A 19,713-nucleotide genomic window follows, 5' to 3' on the forward strand; every position below is an offset into this window, starting at 1 on the left:
AGGGCGGGGGGGGGGGGCATCACTTCGCTTGTTCTACCCCCGAGATTAAAAAGCAAGTTCCCTGAAATAATATGCACATGTGAATGGTCTTTCAATAAAACATGGCACCCTTAAATAATATGCACATGTAAATGGTCTTTCAATAAAACTTTTGTGGGATTAGGGATATGTCACTGGTTTGCGCCTCTTCGAGCACGTGTTAGGGAATGCTTTTGCGGGTGTAAATGTGGTGTTGCGTGTGTAGTTGTGTTTGTGCATCTCCCATGTACTCGAAAAAAAAAACACAATGTTCCAATTTGTTGTGTCAGCGTGTAGGAGATCTCTGTGGAGGAGGATCCGTGGGAGAAAAATACGAAAGATACAGCTCACACTGCATCGACCCCTTCCATAAATGAATAATTCATGATGAATATAAATTCGACAATTTCACCATCTAATAGAGACCCTCTCCGACTCTCTATCCTGAATTATAAGCACTTTATGTTTTTTTACAGGAATCAAGAAAATGAATGAATTTAAATGGAATGGTTGGGATGATTGACATGAGGAGGTAGGCAAAAAAAAATAAATGAATGAGGGAGTATGCAGGGTTGAAAATTTCGGTAATTTCGATCCCCCTTAAGCAAATATCTTGCCCTAAATTTTTGGGATTTCTTTTCAAATATTTATGAATTTGATCAAAATTTATTCAAATTTAGTCAAAAATATTAAAATCTTAAATAATTTCGTGAAAAAAAACAAAATTCTCAAAATTTCGTTGTGTATGAAAATTGCAAACTCCGGGAGTATGTAGAGAAGTTAGACAAATTTTAAACCCTATAGACTACTGACTGTAATTTACCAGAACTGCTCGTGTGTTTTGAACGTCTCGTACAAGACAGTGCGAAGTTTTATTGATAGAGCAAGAGAAAAATTATAAGATTACCCTTAAAGATCGTAACCAGAAAAAGGAAAAAAAGTATACCACCACCCATACATCGACATTGCAACACATAGAACCAGAACTGCTCGTGTGAACCAAACACGTACTTTATATAGTTTTAGCCTTAATTGGATGGTAACATGGGCTTGATTGGCAGTTTGGCATGCACTCAGTCGCTGATCCTGCCTACCATAACAGAAGAGAATTCTCAATATGCACTACAGAGCAGAGACTTATCCCTTCAGCTCACACCTCACAGCCTACGTGTACTCTGTCCATACAATTTACCCCCAAACACAAGTGGATCACACCAGCCCATAGAGTTTGGTGAGCATGATGGGTCGTCAACAGCACCAAAAACGGCCCACCTCTTTCCCCGAAAATCAACGTGCTGCTGCAGTTGTAACTCTTATCCTCTGGCCCCACCTTATCACCAATCCCTGTCCTAATCACTTCCCTGTCAACCTGGGGTAATTACTTACCCTGTCCCCACCAATACATGATGCATATGTCTTCTTCCGTCTCATGTAATGGATCAAACAGGATACTATTTTGATTTGGCACTTTAATTTTTTGATCTTAATAAGCTACCTTAATACTACTAGCAAGCGTTAAGGCAACAAATTAAGCAGAGCTATCCTAATCAGTACTAAATCGTATATATATTCATCTAATATCTAACTAGATTCTGTGGCGTTTAAAACATTTGATATTGGATTATTATTAGTATAAAAAGAAGTGATTAAACCACTAACTTGAGAAGGATATGTTAGACTGTTAACAAATAATAACCGGTAATTATTGCAGAGACTGCTTTCATTATTAAAAAAGAGGAAGAAAAAGGACAACCAAAGCAAAGCGCCCTCAGGAAAAAATGATGATGCCTATTTAATCCCCCACACCTCCGCCTCTCCCCTCTCTGTTTCACTTTCACACCTCTCTCTCTCTCTCCTCTCTCTTCTTTCTCTCTCCTCCATTTTCTCTCTCTAGTTCTTGGGTTCTTTGAGGGGAAATTCTTGGACATGGACGACGACGGCGACTGGATCACAGCGAGGTACCTCCTCTCGTCGATCCTCGGGCGGAACCCGCTCGTCGTCGATTACGTGGACGAGGAGTCCTTCCCCGTCGAGGACCCTCCCCCGGTGGCCGGTGGCGCCCGTGGAGGGAGGCAAGCGGTGGTGTCGCAGCCGCCGGTGGTGCGCGCGACGGCGGGCGTGGCCGGGACGGTGTGCTCGGTGTGCACGGAGGAGATCGCGGTGGCGGACGCCGTGGTGCGTCTCCCCTGCGCGCACTGGTACCACGCCGGCTGCATCTCCCCGTGGCTCGGGATCCGGAGCACATGCCCCATGTGCCGCGCCGAGCTGCCGGCCAGCGACGACGCCGCCGAGGAAGGCAGTGGTGCCGGCCGGGAGAAGCCGCCGCGCGCGGCCCGCGCCGGGACCAGCGCCGGCGGCGGTGTCAGGCGTGACGCGTCGTATGAGCTCCTCGCCGGCGGCGGCGTCTTGTCTGGCTGAGTCGCTGAGCGTGTGGGCCCAAGGGATTACGCGTCGTTGTTTGGCCGCTCGCGTTTTCGTTTGTACAGAAGAAGAATTGATTAATGAGAAGGGAAAAAAAACATAAATTTTGATCCGAATTTAAACGTTGCTTTAGTTCAGTTACTTAGCTAGTACTAATACTCCTAGTTAGCTTGACGTTGGGGTTGCGAAATCGCAACGAGAAAGAAAAGCGTTACTTGTGAGTGTGCGCGTTGAAATGATATGCTACGATCGAAAGAAGCGTGCGTCCTGGTGATCAAGTGGGAACCAGATTCCTTCCTAACTATCAATCATTTATTGGTTATTATATCTATAATATAAAGATTTGTTTTCAAATATTCTTGGTTATTCTTCATAGCAAACTATACTAATTAACTGTGCATTTCGTAAAAGCTTTTTCGTACTGGGGTTCATTTTACACATATTTTATTCAGTGTTGTTAAAATTTTGCAGACAATAATAATAAAAGATAAAGAAAAAAATTGGAGTTGAGTAGGTGAGTATATGGGCTTTAATATGTTTAATTCGGCTACTGGGTCCACATTAATTCGAGAAAGAAACGATTGAATTTGAAATATTAGTACAAGAAAATTAAATTAACCGGTGTATATATGCCAGTTTAGGACTACTTTAGTAGTCTACAAAGCTTAAGAACTACTCGCCTCACTGGTTGCTTTGAACACAATTAATTGATCGATGTTCTGTTTTGTTTCATTATTTGCAGGTTAGTTGACCAGTTATATTCAGATGGCAAGTGCACAACTTTCACTTTGTTGAGGCCCTGAGGAATTAGTGGTGATTAAATTAATTAATATCCACCCAACGACCCGGTTGCTTGTTCCGCGTTTGGTTCATATAGAGGCTAGCTGGTTGGTGCGTAGTAGTAGTACACCGGCCATATATAGGTGTAGATAATTCCAAATCGTATTGATCTGGTCTCAGTTTCGTGTATTACATTAATAATATATTTAGGGCTGTCTATCGCTCACACATGACACCGACACACACAATCATCTTGCTTTCGTCGTCCTATGAATTGTTCGGAAATCTCCGACTCGAACACTGCGGTGCTTAATTAATTAAACCGCGTTTTATACTGGCTTAATTTTTTTTATATATAAAACAGGAAGATGATTGTGCACTAATGTGCACACTGGGATATAGAGGCATAGAGATACGACAGAGTATGGGTGTAAAATGTGCACTCAAATGTGAAAGAAAAAAGAAAAAAAAAAGAGGTACAATACGATAGCCTGCATATAACAGCAAATAAAAACTAAGGACTTGATTAGTTCCTAATTTTTTTTCCTAAAAATTCACATTGAATCTTTATATATACATAGAGCATTAAATATAAATAAAATGAAAAACTAATTGCACAGTTTGCATGGAAATCGCGAGACGAATCTTTTAAGCCTAATTAGTCCATAATTAGCTATAAGTACTACAGTAACTCACATGTGCTAATAATGGATTAATTAGGCTTAATAAATTCGTCTTGCGGTTTCCAGGTGAGTTATGAAATTAGTTTTTTCATTTGTATCCGAAAACCCCTTCTGATATCCCGTCAAACGTTCGATGTGACACCCAAATATTTTCATTTCGCGATCTAAAAAGGGCCTAATTTGAACTGTATAGTATCCCCAGTCACTAATACCTCCTAGATTCCTTTTTCTGTGTATTTAGAGGTATTTTTGGCTCCTAGTAAAAAGGGTTAATTCGATCCATATATGCCATTGAAAATATAGCTATTTAAATAAATGTCATTACAATTCGTGTATTCGTAGATATGCCATTGAAATTTTACAAAATTAGAAGCGTGCCACTGCCGTCTGTTTTTTATTTTCTTCCTCATCAGCACGTGGGACCCACATGTCATATTCATCTTCTTCCTTCATCCTCTCCTCTTTTTCCCCATCTCTCTCCACCACCACAACTCGCCCTGTCCGGTGGCAGCGGTGGGCACGACCGGCGAATCTGGCGGTGGCAGCGTCGGGCGCGACTAGCGAATCAGACGATGGTGGCGTCAAAGCATGACCGGCAGCGGTGCCTCTCTTCTTCCCCATCGCTGCAGGACCTCGGCTCCCGCTTTGGCCTCTGAACCGTCTCTAGATTCTTCTCTCCTCCTCCACCTCACGCTTGCCCCTAATGACGTCGACGCTTCCCGTCGACCTCCTGGTGCTTGCTCGTGTCATCGTATTCTTGTTGCCACCTCCGGGTCGGTGAGCACCTCATGTCGGCCGCTCTCCCTTGCGGCAGTGCTCTCCCCGCTCTCCTCATCCTCGGGCCTCTCCGACCGCCTCCTCACCGCCCGCCGCGAGCTCCACAAGCGGTAGGAGCACCTCGCCACCATCTTGAAGTCTTTGCCGCCGCCGCTGCCAGGTCTGCTCGTGCCGTGCCTTGCCAGATCCGCTGCCAACGGTTCTGCTCGGCCCGTGTCGTGCCAGATCCGCCATGCCACCGGCACTTGCTCTACTGCCGATGCCGTTGAAGCTCGCGGCGGCCATGGATGGATGGATGACGACGACGAAGATTGAATATAGGAAAAGAGAAGAAGACAATGGAGAAGGAAAGAGATGGATGGAAAATGTGATAGCTATGGCACGGTTCTAATTTTGTAAAATTTCAGTGGAACATTTATGAATACACGAATTGCAATGATATTTATCTAAATAGCCATATTTCCAATGACATGGATCGAATTAACCCTAGTATAAAAATGACGTGTGGTGGCTATTTTAAAAAAAAAACTTCTCGTGTTTGCACCAATATCACGTATCCTCGAACCGAGTAACGTCCTGTTGCGTTTTCTCTGAAACATCGTTTTTCAGATAAATATAATACGAAAAAGAAAAAAAATATGCTTCTAAAGGTAACATTGTAAACATAAAAAACCACATGAATTTTTCCCAAAAATATACTTAAGAGTGCATGCACAAACAATATACTCTTCCTCAGTCTCGGTCTTAAATAAGTTGATTGTTAGAGTTTAAAATTTATCTTAAATAAATTAATTTTATCTGTTTTCCCCTCAAGTCTGTCCTTAATTAAGGAGATTTATCTCTTTAGTGAGGCAAAGGAACTTTATTTTTTAAAAGCATACTATAAACGCAAGTGCTCACAACACGCACACACTCACTCCTGTAAAAGCGCACACATGCACCCTATTTTTATGAGAACCTTTGAAGGATTGGACCAACAAATCTTGAGATTGACAAAGTCACCACGGACAACTCTCTATCGACGGGTATATCGTCTACTGGTAAAAGAATATGTCCAATTACGGACCCAACATAAAAATAGTATAGGAATGGTAAACTTGTAAGACACACGAATACCTATACGCAATATACTGTTATCGTGGCATGTTGTTCGTAAAAATACTGACATGGAAAAACACGAATGTATAATTATACGTAGAAAGGGCAGCGCACACACACTCCCAAATATCCAATTATAAAGTAAAATCATATAAATGACTTATTTCTAGCTAGGAGAACTAGATCGAAGTGTGGTACTGTTAGAATATATATATATATTCCTTTAAAAAGACTTCGATGGTGACGGTGAATCTATCACCTCACCTCACCTACTTTAATTGTAGTTTTTACATATTACCCCTTGAACTTCTTATTATATACAAAGTAGATCTAAATGGATAGCCTCATATAAAATTAAATTGAGGTGAGTATTCCTTGTAGTAAAAAGGCGGGCAACATATTGATGAAAAATATGCTTTTATTTGTGTTAGGCAATATTATGATATATTTTTTATTTTATTTGTAGCAACACGTACGGGAATTTAGCTAGAGCTAGTCGATCATTATATGTGAAGCTTGAAGGCCACTGGACCAATGTTCCAATGTTCCAAATATATTTTTCAAACATTTGCTGCTATAAATCAGTAATGATACTTTTGCTCAAATCCAGAATAAAAACCCAGCGGATGTAGTCAATAGCATTTAATTAGTATATTAGCTTGTACAAATTAGAGTACAAATTATATAGACTAGGGATGTGTTTGAATAATGGGAAATAGGGGGTGGGATTGGGATTGAAAATGAATGAAGGGTTAGGATTAAATGGAAGAGGGAGAATGAATGGTTAGGATTTAAAGATGGGTGGGAAATCATTTTCTTTTCCCATTTGCCAAGTACTCTAGTAGTGTAACCATAAGGTTCAGAAATCAGAACAAAAGAAAAACGAAAGAAATTGATCGTTGTGGCTTAACGTCAGAGACTAGCTAGTCAGGTCAAAGGCCCTGAACTGGCAACTGCAATGCACTAACTACTCACACTGTCCCAAATTAAATAAGTTAATTTAGTATGAGATGTGACATATTCTAATGTATCAATGTCCAAATTTATAGTACTAAGATATGCCGCATCCCATACTAGATTACTTATTTTGGGACAGAGAGATACATGCCTACGTCATATACACATAAAGAGAGATACATGCCTACGTCGTATACTCATAAACAGATAGTGAAATGACAGTTTTACAACTGAGCTCGCTTTCTCTTTTTCTGGAAATACGCAAAAGAATTGTGCACCTTTGTATTATTAAGAGGAATAACATTTACAAGTGTAACCAAGCAAAAAGCAAACAAGAATTGGGGTTGGGAGATGGAAATGAAAAATAGATGATCTTAAGCTTACTCCCGTGCTAATAATGTGACGGCCTAGCGCCCTACACAGGAAGTGCACGAGACGAAGGACAGGAAGCCATCAAAGGGTGGATTCTTGCGCCATGGCCATGACAACCTCACGTCAGCACCGTGTGTAGTTGTTGAACACACGATTATTCCTTTCCTTCCAAATGGCCCAAACACCAAGGGTCACTATTGTGTCAAACCTACGACGTCGATCCTATTGAACTTTGAGTCGACTGGAGCATAGCCACTCGTGAAAGGATGCAATGCTAGAGAGGAAGTATTGAAGGAGGCCAAGGCTTGATAGAACGATTCACCACAGCTGTAGGGACTCCAGGCACTCAAAGCTCGCTTGCTTCTTGTCTTTGTCGTCACTGTTCAGGGTTGTCATGCCAGAAGATAAGGTATGACGGCAGCTATACCACATTTTTCAATAAGGGAAGATCTGTATCAAGTTTACCCAGTATACCTAGGTTTATATCTATTCAGTCTAACTTGAACTTGGTAGACTAGTTAAAAAAACTAACAGTAGAGCTACACTCATTTTGTGAATGAGGGGAACTATAATCAAATTTTTGTCCTACTAAAGTATTCTGTCCACTTATTTTGCACATATACGTTCACAATAATATTCACATGTAGCTCTGCTTTTTTATATCTAAATGCATACATCAAATTTGAGTTGATTACCCTTGTGGTTGTACATATTATCACGTTAATATTTTGGACCTCAAAAGTCTTTTCACATATTTTGGATGCACATTAATTTGGTGCGCCGTTAGTGACTAGCACGGTTATACTCACGGCACGTCGGCACATAATATTCTCTCATAGCCATACATTAATTGCATATTATTCAAGTGCTCTTTGATGAGAGTGGATTTCATGTATGTATAAATTTGAAAAGTAAATTTTATTGGCGCATATCTATCAAACAGTAAATTATATTGACAATCCATATATATACCTTCTATAAAAGTTACAACCCACTAAACACCTAAAACTCAGCATGCAAATATAAACAATTATTATCCTATATACCTATCAAGCCATCCCCTAACTACAATTAAAACTAATTTCCTATTTTAAGAGTGAACCGCGTCACATATATCAATCCCAGCCATCAGATTGTAGATGAGCGATTGGTACTCTACAGAACATAGAGGTACTCTGCTGGTGAATGTTCTCCTATCTCGGCGCATAGCACCACAAATCAAAGTGATCGACCCACTAATTAATGTGGTAACGCCCGGGAGCCTATACTAAAGCCCAGCCGTTTCATCTTCATGAAAAAAAAAAAAGAAGCTCAACCATTTAATCCCACCGAGCTTCTTTTATCTTGATTGATGAGTAAGGTAAGCAGTCTCCATATCTTTATATTCATCCACTAGGAACGTCGAGATATTCATCCTCCTGGTGTTCATCGAGATATGCTTCTGAAGGATGGGCCACCTGTGGCAGGAGTATGAAGCTCCGCTTTAATTTACCTTCATCAATGTTATAAGTGATCTGATCTGTTCGACAGCTTCCGCAGTAGCTGCAGGTGCTTTGCCTCGGATAAACTCTAAAAATAAAAATCTAGGATTGGATGTGTGACATATTCTACTACAACGAATCTAAACAGATGTATATCCAAGATTAGATGTGACATATTCTAGTACAACGAATCTGAACAGATGTATGTCTAGATTTGTTGTAATATGATATGTCACATCCGGTACTAGATTGGTTTTTTATGGGACGGAGGGAGCGAGAACAATCGCTTTGTCTTCAGTGAATCGGCGCCAACGCTGGATGGCTGAGTTAGAGCAAGACTAATAATACAGCCGACCTGCTGGCTATAAGGTTCTTTATAGTCTTCTCTCAGCCTACCCATATAATAGTTAGCTCTTCACAATTAATACATGGCCCACTTGTCTCTCTCACAGAGTTTTTAGGTTCTTGTGTCCAAGCCGGCTGTTAGTTTACAGCCCGCTTCTCCTCTCTCTTCTCTCTTCTTTCCTCCAACTCAGCATTTAGCCGGCTTATAGCCAACTCTCACAAAAGGTAGCCTATTTCTCCTCTTTCAATTTTTATTCAGGCGCTGTTTAGTTCCCGCAAAACCTTTTTACCCTGTCAAATTGAATATTTGGATATATGCATAGAGTATTAAATATAGATAAAAATAAAAACTAATTACACAGATTGCGTCTAAATTGCGAGACGAATTTTTAAGTCTAATTGCGCCATAATTTGACAATGTGGTGTTACAGTAAACATTTGCTAATGATGGATTAATTAGGGTTAATAAATTCGTCTCGCAGTTTACAGGCGGAATTTGTTTCGTTACTTGACTATGTTTAATACTTTAAATATGTGTCCGTATATCCGATGTGACACACTGGAACTTTTCACCATTGTGAGTAAGGCCCTGTTTAGATGGGACTAAAACTTTTAAGTCCCTATCACATCGGATGTTTGGATACTAATTATAAATATTAAACGTAGACTATTAATAAAACCCATCCATAATCTTGGACTAATTCGCGAGACGAATCTTTTGAGCCTAATTAATCCATGATTAGCCTATGTGATGCTACAGTAAACATTCTCTAATTATGGATTAATTAGGCTTAAAAAATTTGTCTCGCGAATTAGCTTTCATTTATGTAATTAGTTTTGTAACTAGTCTATATTTAATACTCTAAATTAGTGTCTAAATATAGGGACTAAAGTTAAGTCTCTGGATATAAACACCACCTAAACAGGGCCTCAGTAGCTGGCTCAGATTATGTTTTCCACCACTGAATAGGTAGCCATGCAACTGACTTATCGGAAATATTCAGCATTTTCACAACTGCTGACAGCAAGCTTCTTCGATGGATTTTCAGGAATTAGGACACTGTCTGTTTACCCTGATTTGAAAGCTGGTGCACTCCATGTTTTCACCATTTTTCACCACAATATCATTTCTTTTCTCATGTGTTTGTCTATCTGATTTGGCCTCTTCAGATTTTTTTTTTTAAAATAAAATGTTCATGTTCTCGAAGTTGACCCAACCAGTCCATTCAAAAGCACCTCAAAATATACCTTCGATCTTTGTATCGGTTGCTAATCTATCTATTATCTATCTATCTATTATATACTAAAAGTCCATTAAACTTTCTATAAACGCTCTCAAGCTGCCATATGGCGCTCCTACAATTGCTCCTAGACCCGCCACGTGGCACAATCTAATCTCACCGTCGATTTTCATTTAAATTGGTAGACCCGTTATTTTATACTGTTTTTTTTTTGACCAGGCGTTATTTTATACCGTTAGATTAGATCTATGCTCATGTTGATTTTTATTTAAATTGGTGGACCCTTTATTTTATTTTGTACCAATAAATTAGATCTATATATAATACCTTTCTGCTATATGTACTGTTTGCCGGAAGGAATAAAACATACTACGTACGTACGTACGATAAAGATGAAAACAAAAATAAAACATAACGTGCTTAGTGGATCTGTATTATGCACCTTAACAGTCAAAGAAAATAAACATAGATTGATAAGAAAAGCTTACGTATAACTATTATTAGAAAGAAAATAATATGCACGTACCTACCGTAAATGATAAAGCCAATAAGAAATATATGTAATAAAAGACATACGTGCATGGAACAAAATCGATTGTCTTTAAAATATAAAACTTTACCATATAAAATATATATTACTCCAGAAATATGCGCAAATATAAACTAGGTTTATAATATAAATATCAAATATCAAATCAAATATAGACAGTTATATTTTAAATTATATATCCAATTCGTGATCCCGTTATATTCCTTTAATTAAATATAATATTTGTGTCTTATAAAATTTATAGTGCGGTTCTAAATACATCACATCTTGGGCTAATATATAATAATTAATGTTATGATAATTTTTAAATAATTTCATATGATATTTTAGGATGTCAAATATCACTCGATAAATATACTACGTAATTGATAAATACATTCTTTAAATTAGTAAAGGTATAACATGTGTTGTTGTCAATAGTAGGTGTTCAAACCAAACCAGGTGCTAAACTATAAATTTGTCAAAATATGAACAATAATATAGTGCTCTGGAGATTATCATGGTGGTATGTCTCTCTTTGGCTATTTTCTTTTAAGTACCATCATGTGATAGACCTCGCTTCTTTTCGAATAAGAGTATTCTAGCTGTACTATAAAATTATGAGTACTAATGATTAAAATCTTAAACATATTGTGTCTACTCTATAGCACAAATCTACTCAAAAATTAAAAAAAACAACTATCTTGGTCACATTTATCTTTTCTTTGTCCTTCCCTGTGGGGCACCAAGCATAAACAACAGAGTTTGCTATGCTATCGTAAGTATAACAGGGGCATATATATAGGCTGAATTAAGACGGTCCCAGTATACTAATGCAATACTACATAAGGGTATGATAGTAAATTAGACATTAAATTGTGCTCCAAGTTCTCGAGGGAGCACAACTATCTCGATGAGAGACCTATCATTCAATGCAGTAAAGTAAAAAAGTCCTGACGATTATGACTGGCTTCACCCACTAAATGGCATTCATGTTTATATTTAATGGTTTAAATTTAATGGTGTATCCTATTAATCGGTCGTAGTGGTATTTTTAGAACATTTATATATGGATTTGGAAATAAGTGAGACATATACAGTTTCATCTATTGATAGATACTCAACTTTTAAAATAGTGATAATAAGTTTGTGTGACAATAGAAGAATTTATATGTAACTGAGATAAAATGTTTTTCTTAATCTGACATACATTCTTAAGTTTATTAAAGACTACGGTCTACCTCACAACGTACAAATGGTGATATATGACTTCTTTTAACATTATTTCATAAAACAATAAACAAGATGTCCGTGCATCTGCGCGGGTTTTCTTCCTAGTTTGGTATAATAGTTAATACAAATTTGTTGAACATAGTATTGGAGGCAACTTTTACAGGTCGATGTTTTCATATAATATAGTAAATAGTAGCTTGAGATGGAAAAGGAAGCCAATGACAACTTCTGCAATTTATCCTCTATATTTTTCCCCTACTAAGTTGCTATTGTCCGTGTATATTGTACGTCTTGCCTAAGATACTGCCAGTTGATCTTCTATCTATATTGTACTATGACATCTGTTTATTATATATTAAGTTTGACTGTTCAACCTTTTATTAACCTAATTTCATCACATTGGATATGTTACAATTATATCATTATTCACTCTTGCAAACCATCTCACCGAGCAATTTGTAGTATATAACTTACATTTCCCCTAGCAAGACGTGTGGTATCATCTAGTTTAATATACAAGCATACCACATCAATCCACTGGATACCAAAAACTTAACATGCAAGCACAGATAACAATTAGCACACATTAAAACTAAAAAATGCAACTATACTACACCATGTACAAATTATAACATGCAACATGCTAAATATATTGTGGGAAAAAACCACGGGCGCCGACCGGTAATGATCACTATAATGGGGTTGATTACAAACGTAGGGGAATAACAATGGGAACGTCACCCTTCCCGTACGGCTTACAAGAGTATATATAGGAGATAATAGGGATACACCTAATAGGAAAAGATATGAACTCTTACTAGGAAACTAATGCGAATATATTGTGGGTCTAAAATTCGGATAACATATTTAACAATCTCCACCTTGAGACGAATTTCCTCTGGTAGCATAAAAACATCAATCACCAAAAAATACCTTATATAGGTAAAATCACCGCACGCCAAATAGTCTCTAGGACTATACTGTAATACCAACCAAGCTTGAGCAAATCTCAAACTTAGTAGCAAGAACTGGCTTTGTCATCATATATCACTTGTTATGAAAATAGATGCACAACGGAGACATGAATTTTACGTGGAAAACCGTTGCGGGAAAAAACCACGAGCGTCGACCGGCAATGATTACTATATAGGAGTTGATTACAAACGTAGGGGAATAACAATGGGAATGTCACCCCTTCCCGTATGGCTTACAAGAGTATATATAGGAGATAATAGGGAGACACCTAATAGGAAAAGATATGGACTTCTACTATGAAACTAATCCGAATATATTGTGGGCTCAAAATTTGGATCACATATTTAACAATTATCTCTATTTTTTATAATATTTAACAGGTACTTCCTCCGTATTTTAATGTATGATGCCGTTGACTTTTCGACTAACATTTGACCATTCGTTTTATTCAAAATTTTTGTGCAAATATAAAAATATTTATATCATGCTTAAATAACATTTGATGATAAATCAAGTCACATTAAAATAAATGATAATTACATAAATTTTTTGAATAAAACGAATGGTCAAACGTTAGATAAAAAGTTAATGGTGTCATACATTAAAATATGGAGGTAGTATTCATTTGTATATCCTGTAGAAAAGTGCGGGAGGTCATCTCGCTAATATATCGAATATTCAAATACATCCCTAATTTTGCTCGATTCACCATTTACTTGGCTTGCCCATACACGATATCCTTCCCCAGCTGCCATTGTGGTTAACAGTTTGAAATCTAGCCTTGGCATATTTATAGCTATATTCAATATATATCGCTGATGTATAGCTAATTTAACCCATCGAGTTGTAAATGTACTCTTCTTTTTTGGAATTCGTAAATTTTACATAACATAGAGGTTAAAAACATACTATATTACTGTTGGAAATTTGGTCATAATTCGGCGTATTTTAATCGAAAATAACAAGATAATAAACATGATATTTACAATGGGATTTGATCTAGTGATAGTGGTGAATGTAATCAACATGAGCATGCTTAACGTAGAATAAGCATCAACAATCACATAATAACGCAATGTTGACATTGCGATGAACATTAACAGTAAAACTTCTAATTGAAATAATGTAAGAAGGTTATACCCCAAGAATGGTCCTCCGCTGGAGTTTGAGGTAGTATTGCCTCCGTTGGTGTTGACGGAAGCCTCATTCTCCTTGTCTCCAGTGTTGCCGTTGTCTCCAGTGTTTGACATGTTGGTGAAGACGAAGTAGACGTTGATGAACAGTGAGTAGTCGCGCCTTGCGCTCCCAAAAACCTGATCGCCCGCCCGTTCGTGCAAACGTCGCAACAGTGCGTGGTTTCGGAGGCCTACTCTCCCAACGCGTGTGCACACACTCGTCGGGATGGGATTATTGTAGCAGCAACAGCCCTGGAAATGGATGAAAGTGTGTCTCTCTTCTCCCGCGGGAGATCAAATACATTCTCATTTTATAAGAGGAATGGAAGATGAAGAGTAAGAGTCATGGAATAGAAAGAGGAATAGAGTAACTAATTCTGATCAATTAGCCATCAACCTTCCTCCACTACACAACCATCAACCAACAATCAATTAGGAGTAATTGATGTAAGTTGCCAATGGAATAGGAAGAGGAATAGAGCAACTAATTGTCATCAACTAGCCATGAACCATCCTCCACTACACAACCATCAACCATCCATCCATTATGACTAATTGATATAAGTTACCAATTCCCTAATTAAATGGATTAATTCTCAAAACTCTTCATCCCATTGATATCCCATAAAAGAATGAATACACATGAATTCCTAGCATAATAAGCCTTGGAATTTATTTGATTTAATTGATTTAAATGGATCAATTACTCAATTAAATCTAACAATTACGAGTAATGATAACTTGTCCCAAGAAGATGAGAAGGTTGCCTACAGTAGAGGAACTAGCGAAGTCACTGTTGGAGAAACCTTCTTTAGTCCCGGTTTATAACCCCCTGGACTACCAATTCAGGACTAAAGATCACTATTGAAAGGGTCAATTAGGCCTAGGGGGGTGAATAGGCTAATTTAAAAACTTAAGTAAAGCGGAAGCAGGAATTTTCAGAACTAAGCTAGAATTTTCGGAACTTCCGAAATGATTTTTGGAACTTCCGAAAATGCTCAGAGCAGCGAACACAAGATGAAAACTCTAGATCTAGAAGTCTATAACAGGGTAAAAAAGGCACAAGTAGCTAGACCAATAGCGGCACAAGCAAGCAAAGTTAGAGGAGAGGAATGAAGAAATATCACCAAGATGTAGCTCGCAAAGTTGTTCCCAGAGTTCAAATCCTTGAGGGGATTCTACTCTCCGTTAAGGAGCTCACTAAGAGCCGGGTCTTAACTAACCATTTCCTCAAGTGGTTGCACTAAGCACTCCTCCTTACACTAAGAGGTATCTCTTCCCTTGTGGAGGCGAGATCCGGCCTTTACAAACTTCTCTCGGCCAATCACTAGTAGATCGGTGGCTCGGGAGCGACACCTAGCCGTCTAGGAGTCCTCAACCTCTAAGAGTAAAAGATGATGCAAAGAACTCCCGGAGATGATGCAAGTGCTCACAAATCTTCACGAAGACCACAAGAAGCACCCACACAAACTCGAATCCACACTCTCACACACACACCAAATCCGAATCAAACCCGGGTGGAGAGATGAATCGAGAAAGTAAGACTCAAAAGACTTTGAGAGAGACGCAAGCCAAAGGCACACAAGATTGGAATGGAACCAGCAGCCCTCACAAGTGAGGAGAGGTGGGTATTTATACCCACCGCACAAATCTGCCCGTTGGAATGCAATAAAAGGTATTTTCGGAACTTCCAAAAATCATTTTTGGAACTTCCAAAAATTTTAGATCTGAGAAAAATCGAAGTCAACGCCTATTTTCGAAACTTCCGAAAATTCATTTCAGATATTTTCGAAAATATCTATGAACCCAAAATACCTTCTATGAATTTTCGGAACTTCCAAAAACATTTTCGGAAACTTCCAAAAATTTCCAGAAGCATATTTGGCTCGCAGATATTTTCGAAACTTCCGAAAATTGTTTTCGAAACTTTCGAAAATTTCTAGTACGCTCAGAAACGGTTCTATGTATTTTCGGAACTTCCAAAAATTTACAAAACACACCAATAAGAGAAATGCTTCCAAGAAAAATAGATTACACGCATCACTCCTTATATGTCTATGCATCATCCCCCTTAATAGTACGGCTCTCCTACGATACAATGCAAGGTAAAAGATACAATATACCATTTGATCATTGCCGCATTGCATCGTGATGCGAATTCACGGGGTATGCATCACATTACAATATGTCGAGGACATAGCAACCTTCACATTTGCTTGAATAAAAATGTTAGTCCTCTCTAATCGCATTGTAATCAATCATCAAAATCATTAGGTGCCTAGATGCACTTTCACCAACCGGGACTAAAGAGGGGCGGCGGCTGTCCCGGTTAGTTTCCTTTTTTTTTCATTGTTTTTATTGCTATTTACTAATTTAATCCCTAACTGATTTTCTCCCAAATCGAGTGGATGGATATCCCCAAATCAAACCACAAATCAACATAACATATCAAATACCACAAATCATATACATCACATATTATACATCTCAGATCCATGCAATGAATCACGGATTCTCAAAAAAGAAATTATACATCTCAATCCATACCATGAATCACAAATTCTTCAAAAAACAAGGGAAAGGACAAAACCCCCGCAAGAGAGGGCGCGGGCGCTGCCGCCGCCGCTGTCACGCCCAGAAATTTAGCCTAAATTTTCAGACTATTTTGTGTATTAAATCCCTGTCCAGGACCAGCCAGGGTACACAAAACGACAAGTAATAAACAGTTCTAAACGTAAATAAAGCGTAAATTACATATAGAAGAGGCACTTAGTCCTCACACCGAAACAAAAGCAGCAGCAGCGGAAAAGGCGATCCTAGCGGGGCTTCAGCTCCACTCCACAGGCAAAACTCAACTGGAGTCTGAGCCTTGGTCCTCTAACTCCGTCTTCAGCTCAGAAGCATTACACTTCTGAAAAGGGGGAATAATAGTAAGGCTGAGTACAACCATCGTACTTAGCAAGCCACACCAATGATGCAGACGTGCAAGGAGAAACAAGGACGGTTTGTGGCTATTTGCATAAAGGCGGTTGTAAAACATTTTATTGAGCAAAACAGTAAAATTGTGGAGTAATTAAAGTAACATTAAATCTCCACTGATCAACGCTACACCACGTTGAACAGGCCCAACCAACCCACCTGAACTACAGTGCATTGAGTCGATTTATTAAGGTGGGACTAATCACGGTGAATCTGGTCGACCGCCCATAACCGCGGGCACGGCTATTCGAATAGTTTTACTCTGATTAGAGGTGTACAACTGTACCCACAAGACACAGCCTCACGACACGTTTCCGTGCGCTGACATGCCACCACGACATACCGAAAAGAGGCCGTGACAGGACCCTTCGCATAACCCCCTCTAACCAAGCACACCACACGTCAGGTTTCACCCCCACTCTTCGCAAAGCAGCGGGCAGTCCCCTCTCGTGCCTAGTTGAATCTGGAAGCCGCATAGGCCGTCGCAGGGCCCATCCAAACTCCATCAAGCCCACCCTTGCCTGGATGCGTCAACTAGAGGAAAGCTACACTACAAGCCCAGCCATTGCCCACGCTGGCTTGTGGTAAGTACGATAAGTTCTTCCAGGGCATCCCGTGAACCAGTCCTTAATTGCCATGGGTGCGACTAGCAAAACCATGCACCCACAGCCCACCATTCAGTCGCATTTTAGTTGGATAATTACGACCATGAAGCATGGCCAGATGTCTCGAGCACGCAACTCATTCTAATACTAAAAAGGTCTAATACTGTAATTATCCCATCAACTGAGCTAGTGGTAATTAAGCATGGCTAAGCATATAGTTCTAGCTAGGTCACATAAGTAACATGAGCTAGTCGATTTATTACCCAAGCTTGACAAAGGACAGATATCAAGTAAACATGGCACAAGCGAGCAGATAGGTAAAACCCTGACCCCATGTAATTAGCAAAACATACATATTTATTTGCAAACAGTAAAACATTTGTAAATTGGGATTAACATGCTCAAGGGGAATGTGTGACTTGCCTTGCTTCTTCAAAACAATCTTCCGAACTCTTTTCCTCGCGACCGCGAAGTTCCGAAACGACGGATTCTACACGTTGGCACGCAAAACGAGGAAAACCCTAATAAAAACCAAGGAAACAGTACATAAAAAGTAAACAAACATGTAGAGCTCAGTTTTAGATGAATTTTGCAAGTTGAATGGCCCAATTTGGAGTTCGTATGAATTAGATATGAATTTTAGAAGTTTTGAGCCATTTTAATGGATTTCTGGAATTATTATTGATTTATGGCGCAATTATTATTTATTTTCAAAGGAAAAAGGGACACGCTGACGTCAGCAAGGGGTGAGGTGCGGACCGCGTCCACAAAGGGAGCGGGCCCCACACGTCAGCGGCACGGCCCACCGTGGACCGAGTCCACGACGGCGATCGGCCACGCGGGCGCGCACCCAACGGTCCAGATCGGCCAAGGCCGATCGGACGGCTGGGGGTCGGCCGGGCGGCGCGGCCTGGCCAGCGCGCACACAAGGCTGGCGGCGGCGGCGGCCGGGACCAAAGCAACGGCGGCACACGGGCCGGGCGGCCACTGGCGGCGGCGGCACGGCGCGCGCAAGCACGGGAGGCGGCTGGCCAAGGGGAGAAAGAGAGAAGGGGAGAGGAGTGCTCACCGAGGGCGGCGACGACGAGATGACCATGGGGAGGCAGCCGGCGGCGGCACGGGAGGCGACGGAACAGCGTCTTCGATGGCGAGCGGCGCTCGGGAAGAGGCAGACGGGCGGCGGCTGCACCATGGGATGGAAGTAGAGGTGTTAGGGAGGACGGGGCAGCGACATGGCCGGCCGGAGAGGAAAATGAGGGAGGAAGGGCTCACCGGCGCACGGGAAATTAGACGTCCAGTGAGTTTCCGGCGATGGGAAGCGGCGACCGAGGTGCTCCTCGGCGCTGCGCAGCGAGTGGCGGAGGTGGCGCGTGCAGTGACGTCTGCGGCGACGGCGGCGTGCGGCTGCAGGCGGTTTAAGGTGGTGGCAGCTCGGATTCGCGGTGGGATGGTGGTTCCAGCGGCGGTTTGAGGGAGAGGAGCGGCTGCCGGGTGCTACGCGATGCGGCGAAGCCAACGGTGGTGGTGGCGCGGCTTGGCGGTTGCTATGGCGGTGGTGGCGCGCTGCCGCAGTCGGCAAAGGCGGTGGAGAGAGGTGGTGCGCGTGGCGGCGGTGTTTCGGAGGCGGGGAGGGGAAAAGGAGTAGGGGCCGGACTGCAGCACGGCGAGGCGAAGCCGAAGGAACCAACGGCGTGGCGCGGCGGTGGCTACGGCGACGGCGGCGTGCAGCCGGAGTTCGCCGGCGGGCGGCGTCGCGCGGAGCGGCGTGGGGAGAGCGAGGGAGAGAGTGCCGGGCTCGGGAAACATGGGGAAATGGACGAGGGGAGCACGGGGGTCGTTTATATAGGCTCGGGAGGGCGAAAGGGAGCCGGGACGAGGCGGATTTGGGCGGCAACGGCCGGCGGGATGGGGTGGCGACGTGGGGAAAAGGCGGTCGATCTGGCGCCGGTTCTTGCGGGGAAAGCGGGGGAAGTGGGGGAGGACGAGGTGGGGAACCGATATCACGCGCTTGTGGGGCGAGGTGGAGCGCGGGAGGCGCGGCGTC

The 19,713-nt window shown here is 41.1% G+C and overlaps 1 protein-coding gene across 1 annotated transcript; it reads left to right on the top strand.

Moving 5' to 3' along the window:
* The first annotated feature begins 1,856 nt into the window (after positions 1 to 1,856).
* Positions 1,857 to 2,793, top strand: LOC127784921 (uncharacterized). The gene has a single exon (XM_052312339.1). The coding sequence runs from the start codon at positions 1,945 to 1,947 to the stop codon at positions 2,434 to 2,436; it is 492 nt and encodes a 163-aa protein (XP_052168299.1). The 5' UTR covers positions 1,857 to 1,944; the 3' UTR covers positions 2,437 to 2,793.
* The last annotated feature ends 16,920 nt before the right edge of the window (positions 2,794 to 19,713 follow it).

Source organism: Oryza glaberrima, chromosome 9 (assembly GCF_000147395.1).
Source record: "Oryza glaberrima chromosome 9, OglaRS2, whole genome shotgun sequence".
Taxonomy (NCBI): Eukaryota; Viridiplantae; Streptophyta; class Magnoliopsida; order Poales; family Poaceae; genus Oryza; species Oryza glaberrima.